General features: G+C 39.3%; 1 protein-coding gene across 1 annotated transcript in view; it reads left to right on the top strand.

Annotated features, from left to right (window-relative positions):
* Positions 1-21,348, top strand: part of bpnt2 (3'(2'), 5'-bisphosphate nucleotidase 2) — a 53,742-nt gene that overhangs the window by 18,312 nt on the left and 14,082 nt on the right. Inside the window, exon 2 of the mRNA XM_063063926.1 lies at positions 16,343-16,505. Within this exon, the coding sequence (XP_062919996.1) occupies positions 16,343-16,505 (163 nt within the window). The remainder of the gene's footprint in view (positions 1-16,342; positions 16,506-21,348) is intronic.

Here is a 21,348-nt window from a genome sequence, read left to right as displayed (position 1 = left end):
CCAGATTTACTACTCTCTGGCTAAAAAAATTTCTCCTTACCTCTGTTCTAAAAGGTCTTCCCTCAATTTTGAGGCTGTGCTGTCTTGTTCTGGATACCCCCACCATAGGAAACATCCTCTCCACATCCATCCTATTTCATCCTTTCAACATTCGGTAGGTTTCAATGAGATTGCTGCGCATTCTTCTACAAACGCTTGTAAGTTCCAGTGAGTAGAGGCCCAAAGCTGCCCAACGCTCCTTGTATGTTAACCGCTTCATTCCCGGAATCATCCTCCTGAAACTATTCTGGACTCTCTCCAATGACAACACATCCTTTCTGAGATATGGAGCCCAAAACTGTTGATGATACTCCAAGTGTGGCCTGACTAGTGTCTTATAATGGCTCAGCATTATCTTGCTTTTATATTCTATTCCCCTTGAAATTAAATCAACATTCAGTCAATATTGCATTTGCTTTCTTTACCAAAGACTCAGCCTGTAAGTTAACCTTCTGGGAATCCCTCTGCACCTCTGATGTTTGAACCTCTCCCCAGTTAGATAATAGTCTGCACTATTGTTCCTTTTACCAAAATGCAATATCGTACATTTCCCAACACTGTCACTTTTTTGCCTATTCTTCTAATTTGTCTGATTCCTGCTGCAATTGCATTGCTTCCTCAGCACTACCTACCCCTCCACCTATCTTCTTATCATCTGCAAACTGTGCCATAGAGCCATCAATTCCATTATCCAAATATTGACAAACAACGTGAAAAGTAGCGGTTCCAATACTGATCTCTGAAGAGCACCAGTAGTCACTGGCAGCCAACCAGAGAACGTCCTTTTTATTCCCACTTGCTGCCTCTTACCTGTCAGCCATTTCTCTATTCATGTCAGTATCTTTCCTGAAGAATTTTTTTCTTGTTACGCAGCCTCTTGTGTGGCACCTTGTCAAATGCCTTCTGAAAATCCAAGTAAATGACATCCACTGCCTCTCCTTTGTCCACACTGCTGGTTACTTCATCAAAGAACTCTTTAACAGATTTGTCAGGCAAGATTTCCTGATGAAGCCATGCTGACTTTGACTTATTTTATCATTAGTCTTCAAGTACCCTGAAACCTCATCTTTAATAATAGATTCCAACACTTCCCTAACCACTGAGGTCAGGCAATCGAAATTTCGTATCTGAGTACTCAATTTTGCTTCAGAATGCTATTGTTCACTTCAGCTGTTTGCATGATTTGTATTTTTCTTTCTTTCATGGATTGAGTGTTGGTCTTTTATTTTTATTTTTTTGTTAAATTGGGTTCTTTCGGGTTTCTTGCTTCGTAGCTACCTGTGAGCAAGCAAATCTCAAGGTTGTATAATTTATACATTCTTTGACCATATTTGAGTCTTGAACACATGGTGGTGGTTATCAGAAACGCTATGCCAGAGTAGGCAGTAAAGCCAATTAAAATCACAACATTTAGAAGTATTTGGTTTGGTCCTTAGAGGGTTATGACTCTAATGTGGGCAAAAGGGAGTACTGTAGATGGGTATCATGATTCTTATGGAGGAAGTTGGCTGAATTTTGTTTAATTCTTTGTTCAAATGCAGTCAGTAGAGATGCTAATTGTGGGATCTGCTTTGAGTCTTCGTGTTTTCTGTAAGATCGAATACAGTCTTTATTTTAGAAACTACTAACTAGCAAATTGCACGAGTGAACTGTTGTTCTCAATTTATAGGCATGTTCAAGTTTGAAGTTAATATGGTGCCAACCAACAGATTTCATGATCTCACATTCCTTTATCTTAAAGAAGGTTTTTAGTATTGAAGAACTTCCTTCTCAAAATCCTCAGATTTTTGCTTTTCATACTTTTTTTTGTTCTGTTCACAGATATTTAAACACATGTGATTTTCCTTTTATTGTCTGGAATGAAAATCATTTTAGTCAAAAATATGGTTTTGACTATCTTGAAGCAACTTTTTCATTTTGTTTTGGCTTTTTTCCCCCTCTGACAGCAACCAAGTCTCATTTCCTCTTGCTTTGCAATACATCTGTTATTTCTGAACATTTTATACAGAATAGCATGAGTATATGTGAGCTAGGAGTGATGAAAGAAAAGTGATAGATACCCGTTTTTGAAAGGTGAGGGAACTTGGAATAGTGTTTCTCCACTTGGAGGCTTTTGCCTTTTTTTTTGTTCTCTTTGGGCCTTCATTGTTTTTCTTTTTTGCTACCGTACTCATTTCTTTAACAAACTTGTTAAGGATAAATTCCAGCTGCACTGCACCCCTGTATAAATGGTAGACACCATTAATAGACACAAATTTGTTTGTTTTTATTTTTCTGGTGAACTTCCACAGAAGTTGTTATGGCAGCCAGCAGAAGCCTTGAAGATTGTTCATCAGACTGTTGCTTGATAACACTGAAGTCTGTGCTTCCACATTTTTATTTTTGGTTGCTTTTGCATTTTTAAAAAAAATTGGTGTTTACTATTTTTAACTTTCACCATTAATAGAAAAGGGAGGGAGTTGCAATTGGGGAATCTTACAATTTTCCTAGCACAATCTAGACATAGCTTTTAATGTGAGCATCTATTAACAATCATTTAAAGAGGTTTTACCCTTTAGTCCCTTTCCTCGTTTAATAATTTTGCTAGTAACTTAAGAATCGGGGATGTTAACTCTTCTGCTAATAATGAAAGTTTCTTTCTATTTGTTTTTCTAGATATTTCATGTTTCTGAAAATTTATCTCAAATTATGTTACACTAAGGAGAAAAGCTTCACCACATTTGTTGGGTTTCATCAAAGTTCAACATAACCTGCTTGTTTCATACTGAAAAGTTTCCAGTTTTTTGATACATCCCAATCTGGTGGCAATAATATAGATTCAATCATAATGAGAAATCACGTATTTCATTGGTGTATTCAGGTCTGGATATGTGAACAATTCAAAGTCTTTGTTTTACTTAAATCTATAAACAATTAATTTAATTTTCTACTGATCTACAGTGTTAATACAACACTAAACATTCTATTGACAGCTTTATTATTTGTTGTATTTCCACAAAACAATCCAAACTATTATTCTTGTGTAGACATTTGCACGTTAGCTAGACTACCCATGATTTGAGAATTATTCTATTCTTGTTGAGGAGAACTTCATAAAAGATTTTTTAACTTGCTACACACCCTAGAATTCTTGAACTTAAGCCTTATAGCACCTAAACTAGTAGTCAAATCCTTATCGACAACCTCAGTTGATACATCGTTAAGTAGCTGATATTTCACCATATTGATTCCTACCTCTTTTCATCCCATAATTAGCAATAATCAATTTCTGCAATCTTACTCCTTTTCTGCTAAAGACCACTTCCTTCCCTGACACCAATGAGATTTGGAATCAATTTAGATTGAAGAACAGAAGTAGTGTTATGCTGACACTGGCAGAATTCATGTTATTGGAGATTCCATTGTAATCACTCTTGCCTAATTGACTTTCTCAGAAAACTAATGATTAGAGGCTACTGGATTATCAGCAAATACTTTTGTGGAGTTTATCAGTTTGACATTTCTATGCACATACTTTTCTATGACTATTTGATGTAACTATAGAGGAGCAATTATAATTTGTTGTGGAAGTTTATAGGGTGGTTAAGAAGGTGTATGGTGTGTTGGCTTTCAAGTCAGGAGATTGAGCTCAAGAGCCATGAAGTTTGTTGAAGCTCTATAAAACTATAAATCATCCCTAATGAAGATGGCAGAGTTTGTCTTCGATGCCTATATCTGGCTGGAAGCCCAAGAGCTTTATTCCTCTATAAAACTGTGGTTAGACAAGACTTCAATTACTGTGTTCAGCTCTAGTCATCTCGCTATAGGAAGGATGTGGAAACTTTACGGAAGGCTCAGAGAAGATTTACCAGGATGCTGCCTGGATTAGGAAAGGTCTTATGAAAATTTGGGTGAGCTCGGACTTTTCTCTTTGATGTGATGGAGATCATTCTACAGATACTCGATGGAGGTGTATAAGATTATAAGAGGCATACATCGTGTGGATTCCCAGGTGACAATGGACAATACTCGAGGATGTGCATTGAAGGTGCGTGGAGGGAAATTTAGGGAAGATATCCCAGGAAAGTATTTTTAACACAGAGAGTGGTGCCCGGGTAATGGTAAAAGTTGATGGAATAGGGAGATTTAAGACACTCTTATATGAGCACAAGGATGAAAGGGTTAGAGAATGTTTGCATCAGTCAGCACAACATCATGAGCAGAAGTGCCCATACTGTGCTGCATGTTCTATGCTCTATAATTTATACTTGGTAATTGCAGTCAGACAATTGCTTCAGGGATGGTCAATTTAATGTTTTGGATTTTCATCTAGTTCCAGTCACAAAACGCTTGAGTGGACGGATGATTTAAAGTTATGCCCAGAGCTTATATTGTAAATATTATTGAATATTAATGTAAAAATATGAAGGACAGAATGCTATGTGCCTTCCTGTCTACCTGTTGCTGTGAACTATAGATCTGAGTGCCAAGGTCCTGCTGCCCATCAACATTCCTTAATGTTCTACTACTTATTGTATATATTTTACCCTTATTTGATTTCTTAAAATGTATCAGCATGCATCTGTTTGGTCTAAATTCCATCTACCAACACTCCACCCAACTTTTCATTTGACTTGCATCCTGCTGTAGTCTCAAACAGCCCTTCTTGCTCTCTACAACACCACCAACTTTCATGTCGTCTGCAGACCTGTTAGTCATACCTTCAAAGTTCAGATCCAGTTGATTTATATTGTATGCCATAAACACCGATCCCACCACTGATCACAGACTTGCAATCATGCAAAGCAGCCTTCCACGAGTACCCTCTGCCTCCTGTCATCAAGTTAATTTTAGATCTAGTTAGCCAACTGGCTTTGGATTCCAAATGCCTTGTGCTTCTGGATCAACTCCCATATGAGAATTAGTCAAATTTCTTAGTCTAGTCCATATACACCATGTTTGCTCTTGGGCCTTCATCAATCTTCTCAGTTATCTCCTAGGATTTTATCCAATAATTATCCTGATGTGAGGCACACTAGCTTGTACTTGCATGAAAAAAATCTATGACTGCTACTTCTGATGTCTCTTCATTAAGTTGTTTAACATCTTTCTTTTTCCTCTTAGCAAATCCCTTCTGGCCTTCTGTTTATCCAAATATGTCCAATTAGTTTGCTTAATATCTTAATTGAAGATGACTTTATTCTTGAACTTCCCTCTTTATATTCTTCGTGCTAGATCAGTGTTTCTCAACCGTTTTTAGTCCAACGGCCCCCTAAAGCACCTTCATATTTGCCAGCGCCCCTCTTAGGCACAATATACTTTCCGGTGTACCCATAGAGCAAAAACATGTCTACCACATGCAAAAATAAGAAAAATGATTCTCTGTTAAATTTTAAATATTTGTCTTTTAAACCCAACTTGCACAGTACCTGTGCGCTATACAGCAGCTGTGATCCTTGAGCTTGATGGTTTTTAACAAGAGTTGAAATATTTAGTTTAAGTTGTGACAACAAAAGCCCCAATTCCCCCATGCAAAACACTGCCCAAATGGTTTCTGAGTATGCAGTTCACTGCATCTAAGCCTCTTTCAACAAGGTAGGAGGATGGAAATGCAATGAAGAGCAGTTTGGCTCTTCTCCAAAGACGAGGGAACTTCGTATGACGTTGTAGCCACATAGCACAAAAGCCAACATTTTTGAAAAGTGGTTTTGCTTCTTCATCATTCTGAATTTTGATAATTTCTTCTTGCAAGCTCTCTTCTTGTACTTACACCCACTCCAGAATTTCCAGATCCTTGAATCGGTTCTGAAAACCTTACTTCAGTGACTGCATGTGTAAGCAGTACTCTTACGAATCGCATTCTGTGAAAGAGATATTTTCCATGCAGGGAAGCTGTGAGAACATTTTTCTTCAAATATTTTGCTTGTATATTTCCAATTTTCCAATGAAAGTGAACACTGCACTTTTTGCCTGGATTAAAGTGAGTTTCTCACCCTGCAGTTTCATATTTAGAATGTTTATTTGTCATACAGATTAGTAGGTATGCCAAATTTCCATGTAAACATTCTATCTTGTTTCCCAAGCTCTTGCTGAAGAGCTCTTGCCAAGTCCTGTTGAAGAGTTTCAGCCTGATATGTCGACTGTACTTTTTTTTCATAGATGCTGCTTGGCATGCTGAGTTCCTCTAGCATTTTCTGTGTGTTTCCCAAGCTCTTGTTGACTTTGAGCAAAAATTCAACCACAGTGTCAAAAAGATCAAAGAAACATTTTAAGCAGCAGCCTTTTGACAGCCAATGAACTTCAGTGTGAAGAAGCAAACATCAAACTCTTCATTGTTATCTTGGCATAATCAGCAAAATATTCTATTTAATGGATGCGCTTTAATTTTGTTGATACAGTTATTATAAAAGTCATGCTTCAAAAAGTCACTAGCTGAGGCTTTTGGCTGCGAGATGTTGACATTGAATTATACAATGGATTGCAAACAGATTGAATTTCTTTTTTCGTAAATGACACTAAACCAGCATGGCGATCTGTCATATGGTGCTCCATCTATTGCACAAAAAGTCATGTTCCTAATCGGAATACTTTTATCTTCAATATATATTTTGAGTTCATCGTAGATTGATTCTTTGTTGATAACTTTTTACTAAAGAGAATCTCTTCATAAACTTATTCATTTTTGAGAAACTGTGCATATGCCATTATCAATGTCCTGTTGTCTTTTACAGTTGACTCATCCGGTTGTATTCCAAATACTGTTGTTTTTTTTTGTAGCTCTGTGCATAATTGATACTCAATGTCTCACCCACTTTGTCAATATGACAAGCTACAGATTTATTACTCAGAGGAATCGATTTTAAAATACTAGTATCCATTCTGAGAACAGTGCTGAGGATTTCTGATACAGCAGGCATTATTAATATTTCACCAATTGTATGAGATTTTTCACATTTGCTATCATTTTGAAAATGTTAGAAGAAGCAATGAGGCCACTATCAAGGTCATTTTTAGCTTACTTGGCAAATGACTCTGGCGTGCAACACTTCTCAAGAGCTTCGTTCATCTTCTGAAACTCAGTAGTACAATAAGCAGCCTTTTCATGGTGTCTTTTATGGAAGTGATCCTGCAAACTTGATGGCTTTATGGCTTCCTTAGACAGTACAGAATTACAAATATTTGACAGGAACAGAATAAAACCATTCTCCAGGTACGTAACATTGTATTGACACACTTTCTGCAGTTTCGGTTTCTTAGCAGGGTTAGAATTCAAGGCTTCACCGCCCTGAGACTCATAAAGATCACACTGTACATAGTTATCCATCATTAATGGGGCTAAATTAAAATTAAAAAAAATTATCAGATGTTGGCAACGGCAGCGAGCTGATACAGTCGGTCAGATCCTGTGCCTCCAGTTAGGTTGCTGGTTACTGCCCCACCCCCAAGAATCATCATTCAACCCCCCCACCCACTTCTTCTACATTCCCTGACACCCCCTTAGGACACGTAATTGTCCCTGTGGTGGGTGGTACTGCCCCACTGGGAATCACTGTGCTGGATACATTATAAACTTGGACTTTCTATTGTATAGCACCTTTTTCCCTAGTATTTTGCAATTGTTAATAGACTTGCCACTCCTGACTGATGCTTATGAAAGTCCGAGGGGGACCAATATTCTTGCGGGCAGATTTACTGGAGCTGTCAGAAGTGATTTAAACTAATATGGCAGGGTAATGGGAGCCAGTATGATAGAGTGAGAATGAGCCAGCAGGTTTACAAGTAGGTGACGGGTGTAACATGAATGTAAGGAAGGACAAGACAATGACTGGGTACAAATGCAAATAGAGAAAAGAGTTAAATTGCACCACAGAGACAAAATTCAAAAGGGCAAAGACTGCAGAATTGAAGGTGCTGTATTTAAATATGTGTAGTATTTGGAATAAGGTGGACAAACTCGTGGAGCAATTAGAGATTGGTTGGTGTGACATTGGGCGTCACTGAATCTTGGCTGCAAGAAACCCATAGTTGGGAACTTAACATGAAAGGATATACTTTGTATCGAAAGGACAGGCAGGAATGCATAGGTGGTGGTGTTGCTTTGTTGGTAAGAGATGGAAAGAGACTGGAAAAGGCATGTAATAAGGGTAGTTAATGACTCAGTTGTAATGGAGGACTTCAATATGCAAGGGAAAATCAGACTGGTGTCAGATCACAATAGAGGGAATTTGTTGAATGCTTACGAGATAGCTTTTTACAGCTGAGATGGCTGAAGTTTCTGGGAGTAGTTTACAAGGCGCACAAAAGGTATCTCCCTCAAAGGAAGAAGTTCTCAAATGGTAGGAATAGGCAACCGTGGCTGACAAGGGAAGTCAAGGACTGCATAAAAGCCAAGGAAAGGGCTTATAAGGCAACAAAAGTGAGTGGGAAGTTAGATGATTGGGAAGCTTTTAAAATCTAACAAAAGGCAACCAAAAAGCTAAAAGAAGGGAAAAAATGAAATGTGAGGGCAGGCTAGCAAATAATATAAAGCAGGATACCAAAAGTTTTTTCAGTTATATAAAGAGTAAAACGGAGGTGAGAGTTGATATTGGCCTACTGGAGAATGATGCTGGTGAGGTAGTAATGGGGGTCAAAGAAGTGGCAGATGAACTTTAATGGGTACTTGCATCTGTCGTCACTGTGGGAGACACTAGCAGTGTGCCGGAGGTCTGTTAGTGTCAGGGAGCAGGAGTGAGTGCCATTGCTATTACAAAGGAAAAAGTGCTAGGCAAACTGAAAGGTCTTAAGGTACATAAGTCACCTGGACCAGATGGACTGCATCCCAGAGTTCTGAGAGAGATTTCTGTCATTGAATACATGCAACAAATACTTTCTAAGTGGTCTCCTATGACACTATCATTTATTGGTGGAATTAATGCTATTAAAATGATAGCGCTACCGAAGTTCTTATGTATTTCAAGCAATCCCTTCCTTTGTTACTAGATGGTTTTTTGATAGAATAGACTCTAAAAATTTTATCTTGTATTTGGAATATTAAAAATCCTAGATTGAGTAAACCTCTATTGCAGAAATTTAAAAAGCATGGTGATATGGCTTTGCCAAATTTTAGAATGTATTACTGGGCAATTAATATTTGATGCATTTCATTTTGGATTCATTATTCAGACAGACATGACTGTCCTTTATGGGTGGATTTGGAGAAAAACTCGGTGAAGGGGTATTCTTTGGCCACTTTACTGGGAGCTTCTCTTCTTTTTTTGCTTTCTAAGATTGGTAGTTGAGACCTCAACCCATTATTAAACATACATTAAGAATTTGGTTTCAGTTTCGTAGATTTTTTGAGTTTAATAACTTTGTTCTTTCTAGTAAAATCCATCTTAATTATTTTTTAAACCATCAATTTCCGAGCAGACCTTTTAATTTTGAAAACCAAAGGAATAATAACTTTTTTAGATTTGTTTATGGTGGATTGTTTAATGTCCTTCATTCAGTTAGTGGACAAATATGACTTATCTAATGCAGACTTCTTAATATTTACAAATTAGGAATTTTTTACATAGTTTACTTCCAAATTTTCCCTCTGCTTATCCACCCAATATGATAGATACTCTTTTTCAGGTTAAACCATTTCAAAAAGGACTGATAGCTATAAGTTATAAATGGTTATTGAATTTGCAAAAGGTATCTAACAATAAAATTAAAGGTGTGTGGGAATTGGAATTTCGACAGTCACTTTCAGATAATCAATGGGATAACATTTTTCATTTGGTAATGTTTATTTTACCTTTTATATGTATTGTTATTGATATAGATATCTGAGATAATCCTCCTTGTTTGTATATATGTACTTTTTTAAATTAATAAAAAGATTGATAAAGAGGTTGCTGAAGAGATAATGGATGCATTAGTCGTGATCTTTCAGGAATCGCTTGATTCTGGCATGATCCCGGAGGACTGGAAAATTGTGAAAGTCACTCCACTCTTTAAAAAGGGAGGAAGTCAAAAGAAAGGAAATTATAGATTAGTTAGTCGAACCTTTGTGGTTGGGAACGTGTTGGAGTCTATTATTAAGAGCGAGGTTTTGGGGTACTTGGAGACTAATGATAAAATAAGTCAAAGTCAGCATGGTTTCTGTCAAGGGAAATCCTGCCTGACAGATCTGTTGGAATTCTTCGAGGCAGTAACAAGCAGGGTGGACAAAGGAGAGGCAGTGGATATCATTTATTTGGATTAACAGAAGGCATTTGATAAGGTGTCACACAGGCTGCTAAACAAAATAAAATCCTATAGCATTACAAGAAAGATGCTGGCATGGATAGCGGAATGGCTGACAGGTAGAAGGCACCGAGTGTGAACAAAAGGGGCCTTTTCTGGTTGGCTGTAGATGACTAGTGTTGTTTCTCAGGGGTCGGTATTGGGACTGCTACTTTTCACATTGTTTGTCAATGATTTGGATGATGGAATTGATGGTTTTGTGGCGAAGTTTGCAGATGATGTTAAGATAGGTGGAGGGGTAGGTAGTGCTGAGGAAGCAATGTGATTGCAGCAGGACTTGGACAAATTGGAAGAATGAAGGGTCTTGGCCCGAATTGTCGACTGTACCTCTTCCTATAGATGCTGTCTGGCCTGCTGCGTTCACCAGCATTTTTTGTGTGTGTTGTCTACTTTGAAGAAGTGCTTTGAGAGGCATAGCTAGAACCAACTTCTGCCTAAGCAAGGACCTGAACCCACTGCAATTTGCCTATCGCCACAAGGTCTCCAGCAGATGCAATCTCACTGCTCTCCACTCTGCCTTAGATCATCTGCACAATAGTAATACCTATGTCAGGCTGCTGTTTATTGACTACAGCTCAGCATTCAACACAATCATACCCTCAGTTCCAATCAACAAGTTCCAAAACCTGGACCTTGATAACTCCCTCTGCAATTGGATCCTTGATTTCCTCACTGGGAGAGCACAGTCTGTGTGGATCGAATTTAACATCTCCTCGTTGACTATCAACACTGGCACACCTCAGGAATGCGTGCTTAGGCCACTGCTCTACTGTCTGTACATGCATGATTGTGTGGCTAGGCACAACTCAAATGGCATCTATAGATTTGTTGACAACCGAGCAATTGTGAGCAGAAATTCAGATGGTGACGAGGAGGTGTACAAGAGTGAGATAAATCAGGTGGCTGAGTGGTGTCGCAGCAACAGCAATGCGCCCAAATGACAATAAGAGCAAGGAATTGGTTGTGGACTTTTGGAAGGGAATGTCAAGGAAACACACCAGCCCTCAAAGGGATCAGAAGTGAAAAGAGTGAGCAGTTTCAAGTTCCTAGGTGTCAACATCTCTGAGTATCTATCCTGGTAACGAGTTTGAGAAGGATTGGTATGTCACTAAACATAGAAACATAGAAAATAGGTGCAGGAGTAGGCCATTCGGCCCTTCGAGCCTGCACCGCCATTTATTATGATCATGGCTGATCCTCCAACTCAGAACCCCGCCCCACCCTTCCCTCCATACCCCCTGACCCCCGTAGCCACAAGGGCCATATCTAACTCCCTCTTAAATATAGCCAATGAACTGGCTCAACTGTTTCCTGTGGCAGAGAATTCCACAGATTCACCACTCTCTGTGTGAAGAAGTTTTTCCTAATCTCAGTCCTAAAAGGCTTCCCCTCTATCCTCAAACTGTGGCTTTCTAATTTCTAATTTCTACAGATGTACTGTGGAGAGTATTCTAACTAGTTGCATCACCATCTGGTGTGGAGAGGCCACTGCACAGGATTGGAAAAACCGCAGAAAGTTGTAAACTCAGCCAGCTGCACCATGGGCACGAGTCTCCCCAGCATCCAGGACGTCTTCAAAAGGCAATTCCTTAAAAAGATGGCTTCCATCATTAAGAATCCCCATCACCCAGGACATGCCTATTTCTCATTGCTACCATCAAGGAGGAAGTAAAGGAGCCTAAAGAGACACACACAATGTTTCAAGATCAGCTTCTTCCCCTTTGCCATCAAGTTTCTGAATGGACATTGAACTAATGAACACTACCTCACTACTTTTTTCCCTCCCTTTCTGCACTACTTATTTAAGTTAATTACGTGTGTGTGTGTGTGTGTGTGTGTGTGTGTGTGTGTGTGTATATATCTCTCCCCCTCTCTCCCCCGTCCTTTTAGCCTTTCCAATCATCCTGGTCTACGCCCTCATTTTTATTAAAATGTAACTGAATTTTTTGTTATTATTTTTCTGTTTGTTTTAATCCCTCTGTCAATAATATGGAATTCACAGTACAGAAATTTTATTGTTTCTCAACTTCACCTGGTATGCTTATAATTATTTTAGATTTTTTCATCTCTCTGCTTTTCTTCATGAAACAGTGATTCCATCAGCTGTGTTAAGTCTAGGGAAATGTTTGAGACTGAGGCGCAAGCCCACCCCGAAACCCCCTGTTTGTGTGGATGCTGCGTGATTCGTTACCCTGTTACAAATAAGTGCCGTGAAATAGCAGACAATACGCCACATACAATTAAAAGATTTAGTTTTATATTTTTAATTTGAAGGGTTCGTAAAGAAAGAACAAAGAAAAAAGAAAAGGGCCCATTTTAATGAAAGCGTCTAATGCGCACAAGTTGGCGCTCACAGTTTCCCTTCGCCGATCCTCCTTTAATCTCATCCTGGGCTTTGTCGAATTATGGCCCCGCTCCAGATCAAATCCTATAACACTTTTCTCCGGTGTTTCTTTCTTCCTGTCCTTAACAAAAGACCCAGGCCCAGCCTTAGTGTCCCTCACCAGAGAAACCTCTCCTTAATCCGGCTATCCTAATTGGATGGCACACAATTCTCCTATCTCTTTTCTTCAGCAGTTACCCAAACAAGCAGCTTGCACGGAATCAAATACAGAACAGCATAACAGTCAAAAATATGAACCAGGGCATTACATACAGACAAATCTTATATTTTTATCCAAATATTTCTTTTAACCTCATTGAATCTATTCTTCCATTAGCTATTTTATGATTGCCATTTTCGGTTCTCTTAATCTGATTGCTTGCTTCCTCTGGTAAGTGAGACTAGAACTTGGGGACTTGGCTTCAAGGTTCAGGGAAACAGATTTAGGATGGAAATTAGGAGAAACTGCTTTCCCTGGAGAGTAGTGTATTTGGAATTATTTGTTCAAGGAAGTAGTAGAGGCTACCTCATCAAATGCAAATTATACGGAATGAGTTATGTGGGGCGGGAGGGGGGGAACAGGTAGGCAGAGTCAGATCAATCATTATTGAGTCATGTAGCAGGCTTATCAGACCAGATTGCCTACTCCTGCTCCTATTTCTTAGGTTCATATGTTAAATAATTATCAGTTTTTTTCCGTCTCTTGATAGACTAGAAATCTTTATAGATCTTGAAACATAGATATATTTTAAAATGTATTAATTTGTTCAAAAGTATAGCTTTATTTCACTTTTCCAGGGTAAGAAAAATCTTTGGAAACTTGTCCTGTTGTTCCTCTGATTAGTCATCAAGTATATACCCTATGAATTCCTACTTAAAATTCAAATTCATTTCTGGCTGGAAAGCTGGTAATTTTTACTTACTTTGAGAAAGTGCTAGTGGACCTTCAGTTACTGTTACTAGTTTGATACAACTGAGTGTCTCCTCTTAAAAGTCACCTCACAGTGCATGTTTCCACATAAAGAACATTCATCTCCTTTTTCAGAGACTCAGTCGCCTCCAAATAACTAACCAACAGTTTACTTTCATATGTTTAGAATTGAATTTAGATTCTGCAACACCATTCTGCAATTCCACAAAACCTTAAGACATGTGTAGGAGCAGAATTAGGCCCATTGAGCCTGCTCTGCCATTCCATCATGGCTGATTTATTATCCCTCTCCACCCCATTCTCCTGCTTTCTCCCTGTATCCTTTGACACTCTGACTAATTAAGGTCATATCAAGCACTGCTTAAAATATCCTTACTGTCTTGGTAATCAGTTCCATAGATTCACTGCCCTCTATCTAAAGAAATTCCTCCTTTTATCTAATCTAAATGGATGTCTCTGCCCTCTGGTTTTAAACTCCTCCACTGTAGTAAACATCCTCCCAACAGTCATTCTATCTAAGCTATTCAATATTTGGTAGGTTTCACTGAGATCTTCACTTATTCTTCTAAATTCCAGTGAGAACTGGCCAAAAGCCATCAAATCCTCCTCATCTTTTCACACTTTTGTTCTCTCCGAGAAACATTCTTGTGAATCTCCTCTGGACCCTATCCGATGCCAGCACATCTTTTCCATAAGACCATAAGCTCTTGGAAAAGAGACCCAAAACTGCTCACAATACTCAAGTCGCAGTCTGACTAATGTCTGATAACGCCACAAAATTACAAGTTTCTTTTTGTATTCAAGTACTGTCAAAACGAATGCTAATATTGCATTTGCCTTCCTTATCACCAACTCAGCCTGCAAGTTAACCTTAGAGAATCCCGCGCAAGGACTCCCAAGTCCCTATGCGCCTCTGATTTTTGAATTTTCTCCATTTAGAAAATAATAGTCTGCGCCTTTATTTCTTCAATCAGTGTGCATGACCATATATTTCCCTACATTACTTTCCTTCTGCCACTTCTTTGCCCATTCTCCCAATATACCAAAGTCCTTCTGCAGACCCCCTGCTTCTTCAACACTACCTGCCCCTCCACCTAGTTTTGTGTTATTTGCAAATTTGGCCACCATCAATTCCATCATCTAAATCATCACCACTGACCCTTGCGTAGCACAGTTATTCACCAGCAGCCAACCAGAATAGGCCCGATTTATCCCCACTCCAGCCAGTTAGCTAATCTTCTATCCTTAATACCCTGGGCTCTAATCTTGTTAAGCAGCCTCATGTGTTGCACCTTGTCCATATAACCATATAACAATTACAGCACGGAAACAGGCCATCTGGGCCCTTTTAGTCCGTGCCAAACTCTTACTCTCACCTAGTCCCACCGACCTGCACTCAGCCCATAACCCTCCATTCCTTTCCTATCCATATATCTATCCAATTTAACTTTAAATGACAACATCAAACCTGCCTGGAAGCTGGTTCCACACAGCCGTCACTCTCTGAGTAAAGAAGTTTCCCCTCATGTTACCCCTAAACTTTTGTCCTTTAACTCTCAACTCATGTCCTCTTGTTTGAATCTTCCCCACTCTCAATGGAAAAAGCCTATCCACGTCAACTCTATCAATCCCCTTCATAATTTTAAACACCTGTATCAAGTCCCCCCTCGACCTTCTACGCTCCAAAGAATAAAGACTCAACTTGTTCAACCTTCCTCTGTAACTTAGGTGATGAAACCCAGGTAACATTCTAGTAAACTTTCTCTGTACTCTCTCTATTTTGTTGACATCTTTCCTATAATTCGGTGACCAGAACTGTACACAATACTCCAAATTTGGCCTTACCAATGCCCTATACAATTTCAACATTACATCCTAACTCCTATACTCAATGCTCTGATTAATAAAGACCAGCATACCAAAAGCTTTCTTCACCACCCTATCCACATGAGATTCCACCTTCAGGGGACTATGCACCATTATTCCTAGATCCCTCTGTTCTACAGCATTCTTCAATGCCCTACCATTTACCATGTATATCCTATTTTGATTAGTCGTACCAAAATGTAGCACCTCACATTTTTCAGCATTAAACTCCATCTGCCATCTTTCAGCCCACTCTTCTAACTGGCCTAAATCTCTCTGCAAGCTTTGAAAACCTACTTCATTATCCACAATGCCACCTATCTTAGTATCATCTGCATACTTACTAATCCAATTTACCACCCCATCGTCCAGATCATTAATATATATGTCAAAGGCCTTCTGAAAATCTGTGGAAACAACTTTCACTGAGTCTCCTTTCTCTATCCTATAACGCCATCATATATCGGAGGAGAATTAGGCCATTTGGCCCATTGAGTCTACTCTGCCATTTCATCATGGCTGATCCAATTTTGGCTGGGAAAGATGAGCTAACTCACCATAAACAGGAGATGAAATCTCTCACTTTTACTGTGTGGTATAAACATTGTGTTACATAGTAGTTCAGCCAAAGGGAGCCCTTTACTTGAATGTGAATGTTTGTAGCATAGGTATGAAATGTGATGATCATTAAACTTCATTTTGTTGCATGTTGTAACATGATAAACTTGCTAACGGGATGAGTTTTGATGGGTATAATCGATTGGATGGGTATGAAGAGCCTATTTCTATTCTAATACTTTAATAACAAATGTCACATGGTGTTGGAAATTGACTGGGCTCAACCTGATTGAAAGTTCTTTTTGTCTTAGGTGTACTCAGAAGAGCATGATACCAGTGCCATACCAGAAATTCCTTCATGGGATCATGTAATTCCAAAGGAAATCCTAGACAAAATTACTACAGCTGAAGAAGTTTCTTCTGACAGCATTACCGTGTGGATTGACCCTCTTGACGCCACCCAGGAATATACAGGTGTGACATCTATTATTGAATTTGATGTACTTAAAATTACTGTGCCAGGTAATGAAATTCAATAATTAAGACTTAATTTTTGATTTTAATTATTTAACTTTGTGTACATGAGAATCCTTGCAATGTGTCATTTAAGTTGCAGCTTTTCTTTTAAACTAGTGCATTGTTGTGACATCGATCATAATAAGTCAGAGAATAGATTATGTTGCTTTTTCTTTACAATTGTGAGATTGCCTTTCTGTGTGTGTGTGTATATATCTGTATATTTTTACCTTTATTATTTAATCCAAGTGATGCTGTGGATGCCTTGTTCTTGGAAGATATTGGGATCCATTGGGCACTGCACTGGTGTAGCTTCTGCAACTGTGAGTGCTATCTGTGTAGAGTTTTCAGATTCATTTTGTGATTTTTTGGGTTTCGACCAGATGGTTAGGTTTTCTTCTGTATCTGAAAGGTGTGCACGGTAGAGTGTGGGGCAAATTTATGAGAATGTAGGGAGAATGGTTTGATGGGAGAATTGGTGTAGCAGTGGGTTTGCTCTGTGAGCCAGCATAGGCTTGATAGGCTGAAATAACCATCTATGTCATAAGGAAAGGATGTTTTTATTATATGTTATTGGATGGGCAGGGATCCTTTAAAGTTGCCTTAAGCTGGTAGATTTGCATATAGGCAGAAATCGGGAAGACTGTCTGGCTATTTCATAGAAAAGTATGAAATGATAGTGGGACATTGATCTGTCCTGGAGGTAAGAAATGGGCACTTAAGTGGGACTTAGTAAGTGAAAATGAGTGAGGGAATGAGAGCTGGAAGAGGACTGAGAGTGTTGTGTGGCTTGTGCAATTAGGGTTTAGTTACTCTGGTGACCAGATTTTGACAGTTGTTTTTGAAAATCTGCAGAATGACCATTATGATACAATTCTTGTACTGTGGAGATGAATTTTATTTCTACATCTCCCATGGTACTATTTGTGTATAAATTAATAGATATGCCATTTTGAAGGAGCGTGAATTTTGAAAAAGAGTTCTTTTAAAAATTCTTTTCAACCTGGTTTATATTACTGTGAAGCAAAATAAGATTGTTAAAAAAGGAATAGGCAGAAAAATATCACATGAAAATCATTGGAGAATAGAGTTATAGAAAATGAAAGAACAGGAGAAATAAAGAGCATCAGTATTGAGGGAGTGGGTGGGAGAGGGAGAACTTTCTGACTGACTTGCTGCACAGAATATAAAATATATTTTATGCAAATTTTATTGCTTACTGAACTAGATTAGTATTAGACTGAGGCCTGTTGTGTTTAATTTATCATCCCTGGCTTGCCATGCTTCTAGTTCCTGTCAAATGTTCTTTAACTACATTGCATTTGCCTTTGGTGATAACACTTAGATTATAAAAAATCCTGAAACTAAAGAGTGGGACAGTCAGTTGTTACATATCATCAGAAGAAAAAAAATTGACTGACACTGAAAACAGCTGTAGGCAGAAGACAATTCTGCTTTAAAGAACTATTGTGACAAAAGCAAAAAAATATTAGAGATCAGAGAGAGGATTTACAAAATAAGATGTATTGTTTTCTTTCCTTGTGATGTTGGGTGCTGTGATCCAAGCTGACAGTGCTGGCAGTTGTCTCACGAGCTTGGTCGTTGAACCACTTGTGTTACCATGGAGCTTGTTTCTTGAATGTTGGCTATACTTCTTGATGCTTTGGAAGTTCAGCGTGAGATGTCACTTTTTTGTAGTATGTTTAATTTAGTCTGTCAGTTATTTTGCTTTTTTAGTATTTACAAATTTAGATAGTCACTGAGGGTCATAGAAAAGTACAGCCCAGAAACGGGCTCTTCAGCCCATCTAGTCCATAACAAACTATTTAAACTGCCTAATCCCATCAACCTGCACCCACACGATAGTGCTGCATACCCCTGCCATCCATGTACCTATCCAAACTTCTGTTAAACGTTAAAATCGAGCTTACATGCACCACTTGCCAAATTCTCATGACCTTTTGAGTGAAGAAGTTTTCCCTCATGTTCCCCTTAAACTTTGCACCTTTCACTCTTGACTCATGACCTCCAGTTGTAGTCCCACCTAGCCTCAGTGGGGGGGGGGGAAATGCCTGCTTGCATTTACCCTATCTATACCTCTCATAATTTTTTACACCTCTATTCCTTGGAACATAGAAGACTGAGGGGAGAGTTGATGAAGTCCTAAGCTATTGAATCTTTCCTTATAATTCAGGTCCTCCAGTAAATTTTCTTTTTACTCTTTCAACCTTATTTACATTTTTCCTGTAGGTAGGAGACCAAAACTGCACACAATACTCCAAATTAGGGCTCACCAATATATTAGACAACTTCAAAATAGCGTCCCATCTCCTATACTCATACATTCATTTATGAAGATTAATGTGCTAAAAGCTTTCTTTACAACCCTATCAACTTTCAATGAATTATGGACTTGTAATCCCAGATCCCTTTGTTCTACCACACTCAGTGTTCTACCATTCACTGTGTAAGACCTACCTACCAAAGTGCAACGCCCTTGGGAATGGTAAGACTCTTGGCAGTGTGGAGGATCAGGGGGATCTTGGGGTTCGAGTCCATAGGACACTCAAAGGCTGCTGCGCAGGTTGACTCTGTGGTTGAGAAAGCATACGGTGCATTAGCCTTCATCAATCATGGGATTGAGTTTAGGAGCCGAGAGGTAATGTTACAGCTATATAGGACCCTGGTCAGACCCCACTTGGAGTACTGTGCTCAGTTCTGGTCACCTCACTACAGGAAAGATGTGAAAATCATAGAAAGGGTGCAGCGGAGATTTATCAGGATGTTGCCTGGATAGGGGAGCATGCCTTATGAGAACAGTTTGAGTGAACTTGGCCTTTTTCCTTGGAGCGACAGAGGATGAGAGGTGACCTGATAGAGGTGTATAAGAGATGATGAGAGGCATTGATTGTGTGGATTGTCAGAGGCTTTTTCCCAGGGCTGAAGTGGTTAGCACAAGAAGGCACAGTTTTAAGGTGCTTGGAAGTAGGTACAGAGGAGATGTCAGGGGTAAGTTTTTTACGCAGAGAGTGGTAAGTGCGTGGAATGGGCTGCCGGCGGTGGTGGTAGAGGCAGAAATGGTAGGGTCTTTTAAGAGACTCCTGGATAGGTACATGGAGCTTAAAAAAAATAGAGGGCTATGGGTAACCCTAGGTAATTTCTCAGGTAAGAACGGGTTCGGCACAACTTTGTGGGCCGAAGGGCCTGTATTGTGCTGTAGGTTTTCTATCTTGCCTCGCTCTTGTCTGCATTCCATCTGTCATTTTTCAGTCTATTTTTCCAGTTGATCCAGATCCCGCTGCAAGCACTGGTAGTCTTCCTTGCTGTGCAGTACACACCCAATCTTGGTGTCATCCACAAACTTGCTGATCCAGTTAACCACATTATCACCCAGATCATTGGTATAGATGACAAACAACAAGGAGTGTGATATGACTAGTTAAAAGGTAGATCATACAGGGCATGAAGGGATAGATTGCCTTTGCCAGAATCACTGGACGTTGAGTAGGGCTGTTTTGGTACTGTTGGAGGAACAGAAATTTTGCTAACCAGAACTTCGTGGTAAATTGGACCAAGATTTGGGAGGCCAGAAGACAGTAAGAAGAAGGTAGGGTTGAGAAGCATGATAGTTTAAAAGGAAAGAGGGTTAACGATTTAGAGGGCAATAATGGTTTGGAATGGAGGATATAACTCGGAGAAAGCAAAGGAAAGAAAAGCTCAAGTTTTTATTCCTGCTCAGCTAGGGCAATAGGGATGACAGATAGGATAGTGGAATGCTCTTCTTGTGGGATGTGGAAAAGCAGGGGGACCTCCAGTATCCCTGACCACTCCAAGTGCAAGAAGTGCATCCAGTGCAGCTTCTAGCAAACCATGTTGAGTTGGAACTAGATGAACGCTGGATCATTATGGATGCTGAAGGGGTGATAGACAGGACATATAGAGAGGTAGTTACACCCAAGGTGCAGGACATAGGAAACTGGGTGACAGTCAGGAGAGGAAATGGGTTAACGATCCAGTGCAGAGTACCCCTGTTGCCATTCCCCTCAATAACACTCGTATCACTTTAGATATGGTCGGGGGGCGGGGGTTGTACATGATCTAACAGAGCAAAGTCACAGAAGGCAACTAAATAGTCATTAAGAAGGTAAAGATGGAATACAAAAGTAAGCTAGCTGACATTATTAAAGAGGATAATACCAAAAGTTTCTTCAGACACATAATGTAAAAGAGAGATGAGAGTGGATATCGGACCACTAGAAAATGATGCTGGAGTGGTGATAATGGGGCTCAACGAAATAACAACCAAACTGAATAAATATTTTGCATCAGTCTTCACTGTCAAAGCCACGAACAGTATAGTGGAAGTTTCAGGAATCAGGGGGCGTGAAGTTTGTGGTCCCCATAACCAGAGAGAAGGTTCTTGGGGAAACTGAAAGGTCTAAAGGCAGATAAGTTACTTGGACCAGATGGTGTACACCCCAGAGTTCTGAAAGAGGTGGATGAAGAGATTGTAGAGGCATTAAAAATGATCTTGCAAGAAGCGCTGGATTCTGGAATGGTTCTGGAAGACTGGAAAATTACAAATGTTACTCCATTCTTCAAGAAGGGAGAGAGGCAGGAGAAAGGAAATTATAGGCCAGCTAGTCTGTCCTCAGTGGTTGGGAAGATGTTGGAGTCGATTATTAAGGATACTTGGGTACTTGAAGGCACATGATAAAATAGGCCGTAGTCAGCATGGTTTTCTCAGGGGGAAGTCTTGCCTGACAAACCTGTTGGAATTCATTGAAGAAATAAGAAGCAG

Source organism: Mobula hypostoma, chromosome 1, assembly GCF_963921235.1.
Source record: "Mobula hypostoma chromosome 1, sMobHyp1.1, whole genome shotgun sequence".
NCBI lineage: Eukaryota > Metazoa > Chordata > Chondrichthyes > Myliobatiformes > Myliobatidae > Mobula > Mobula hypostoma.
Note: the sequence above shows the minus strand (reverse complement) of the source record. Positions and strands in the feature narration are given on the sequence as shown.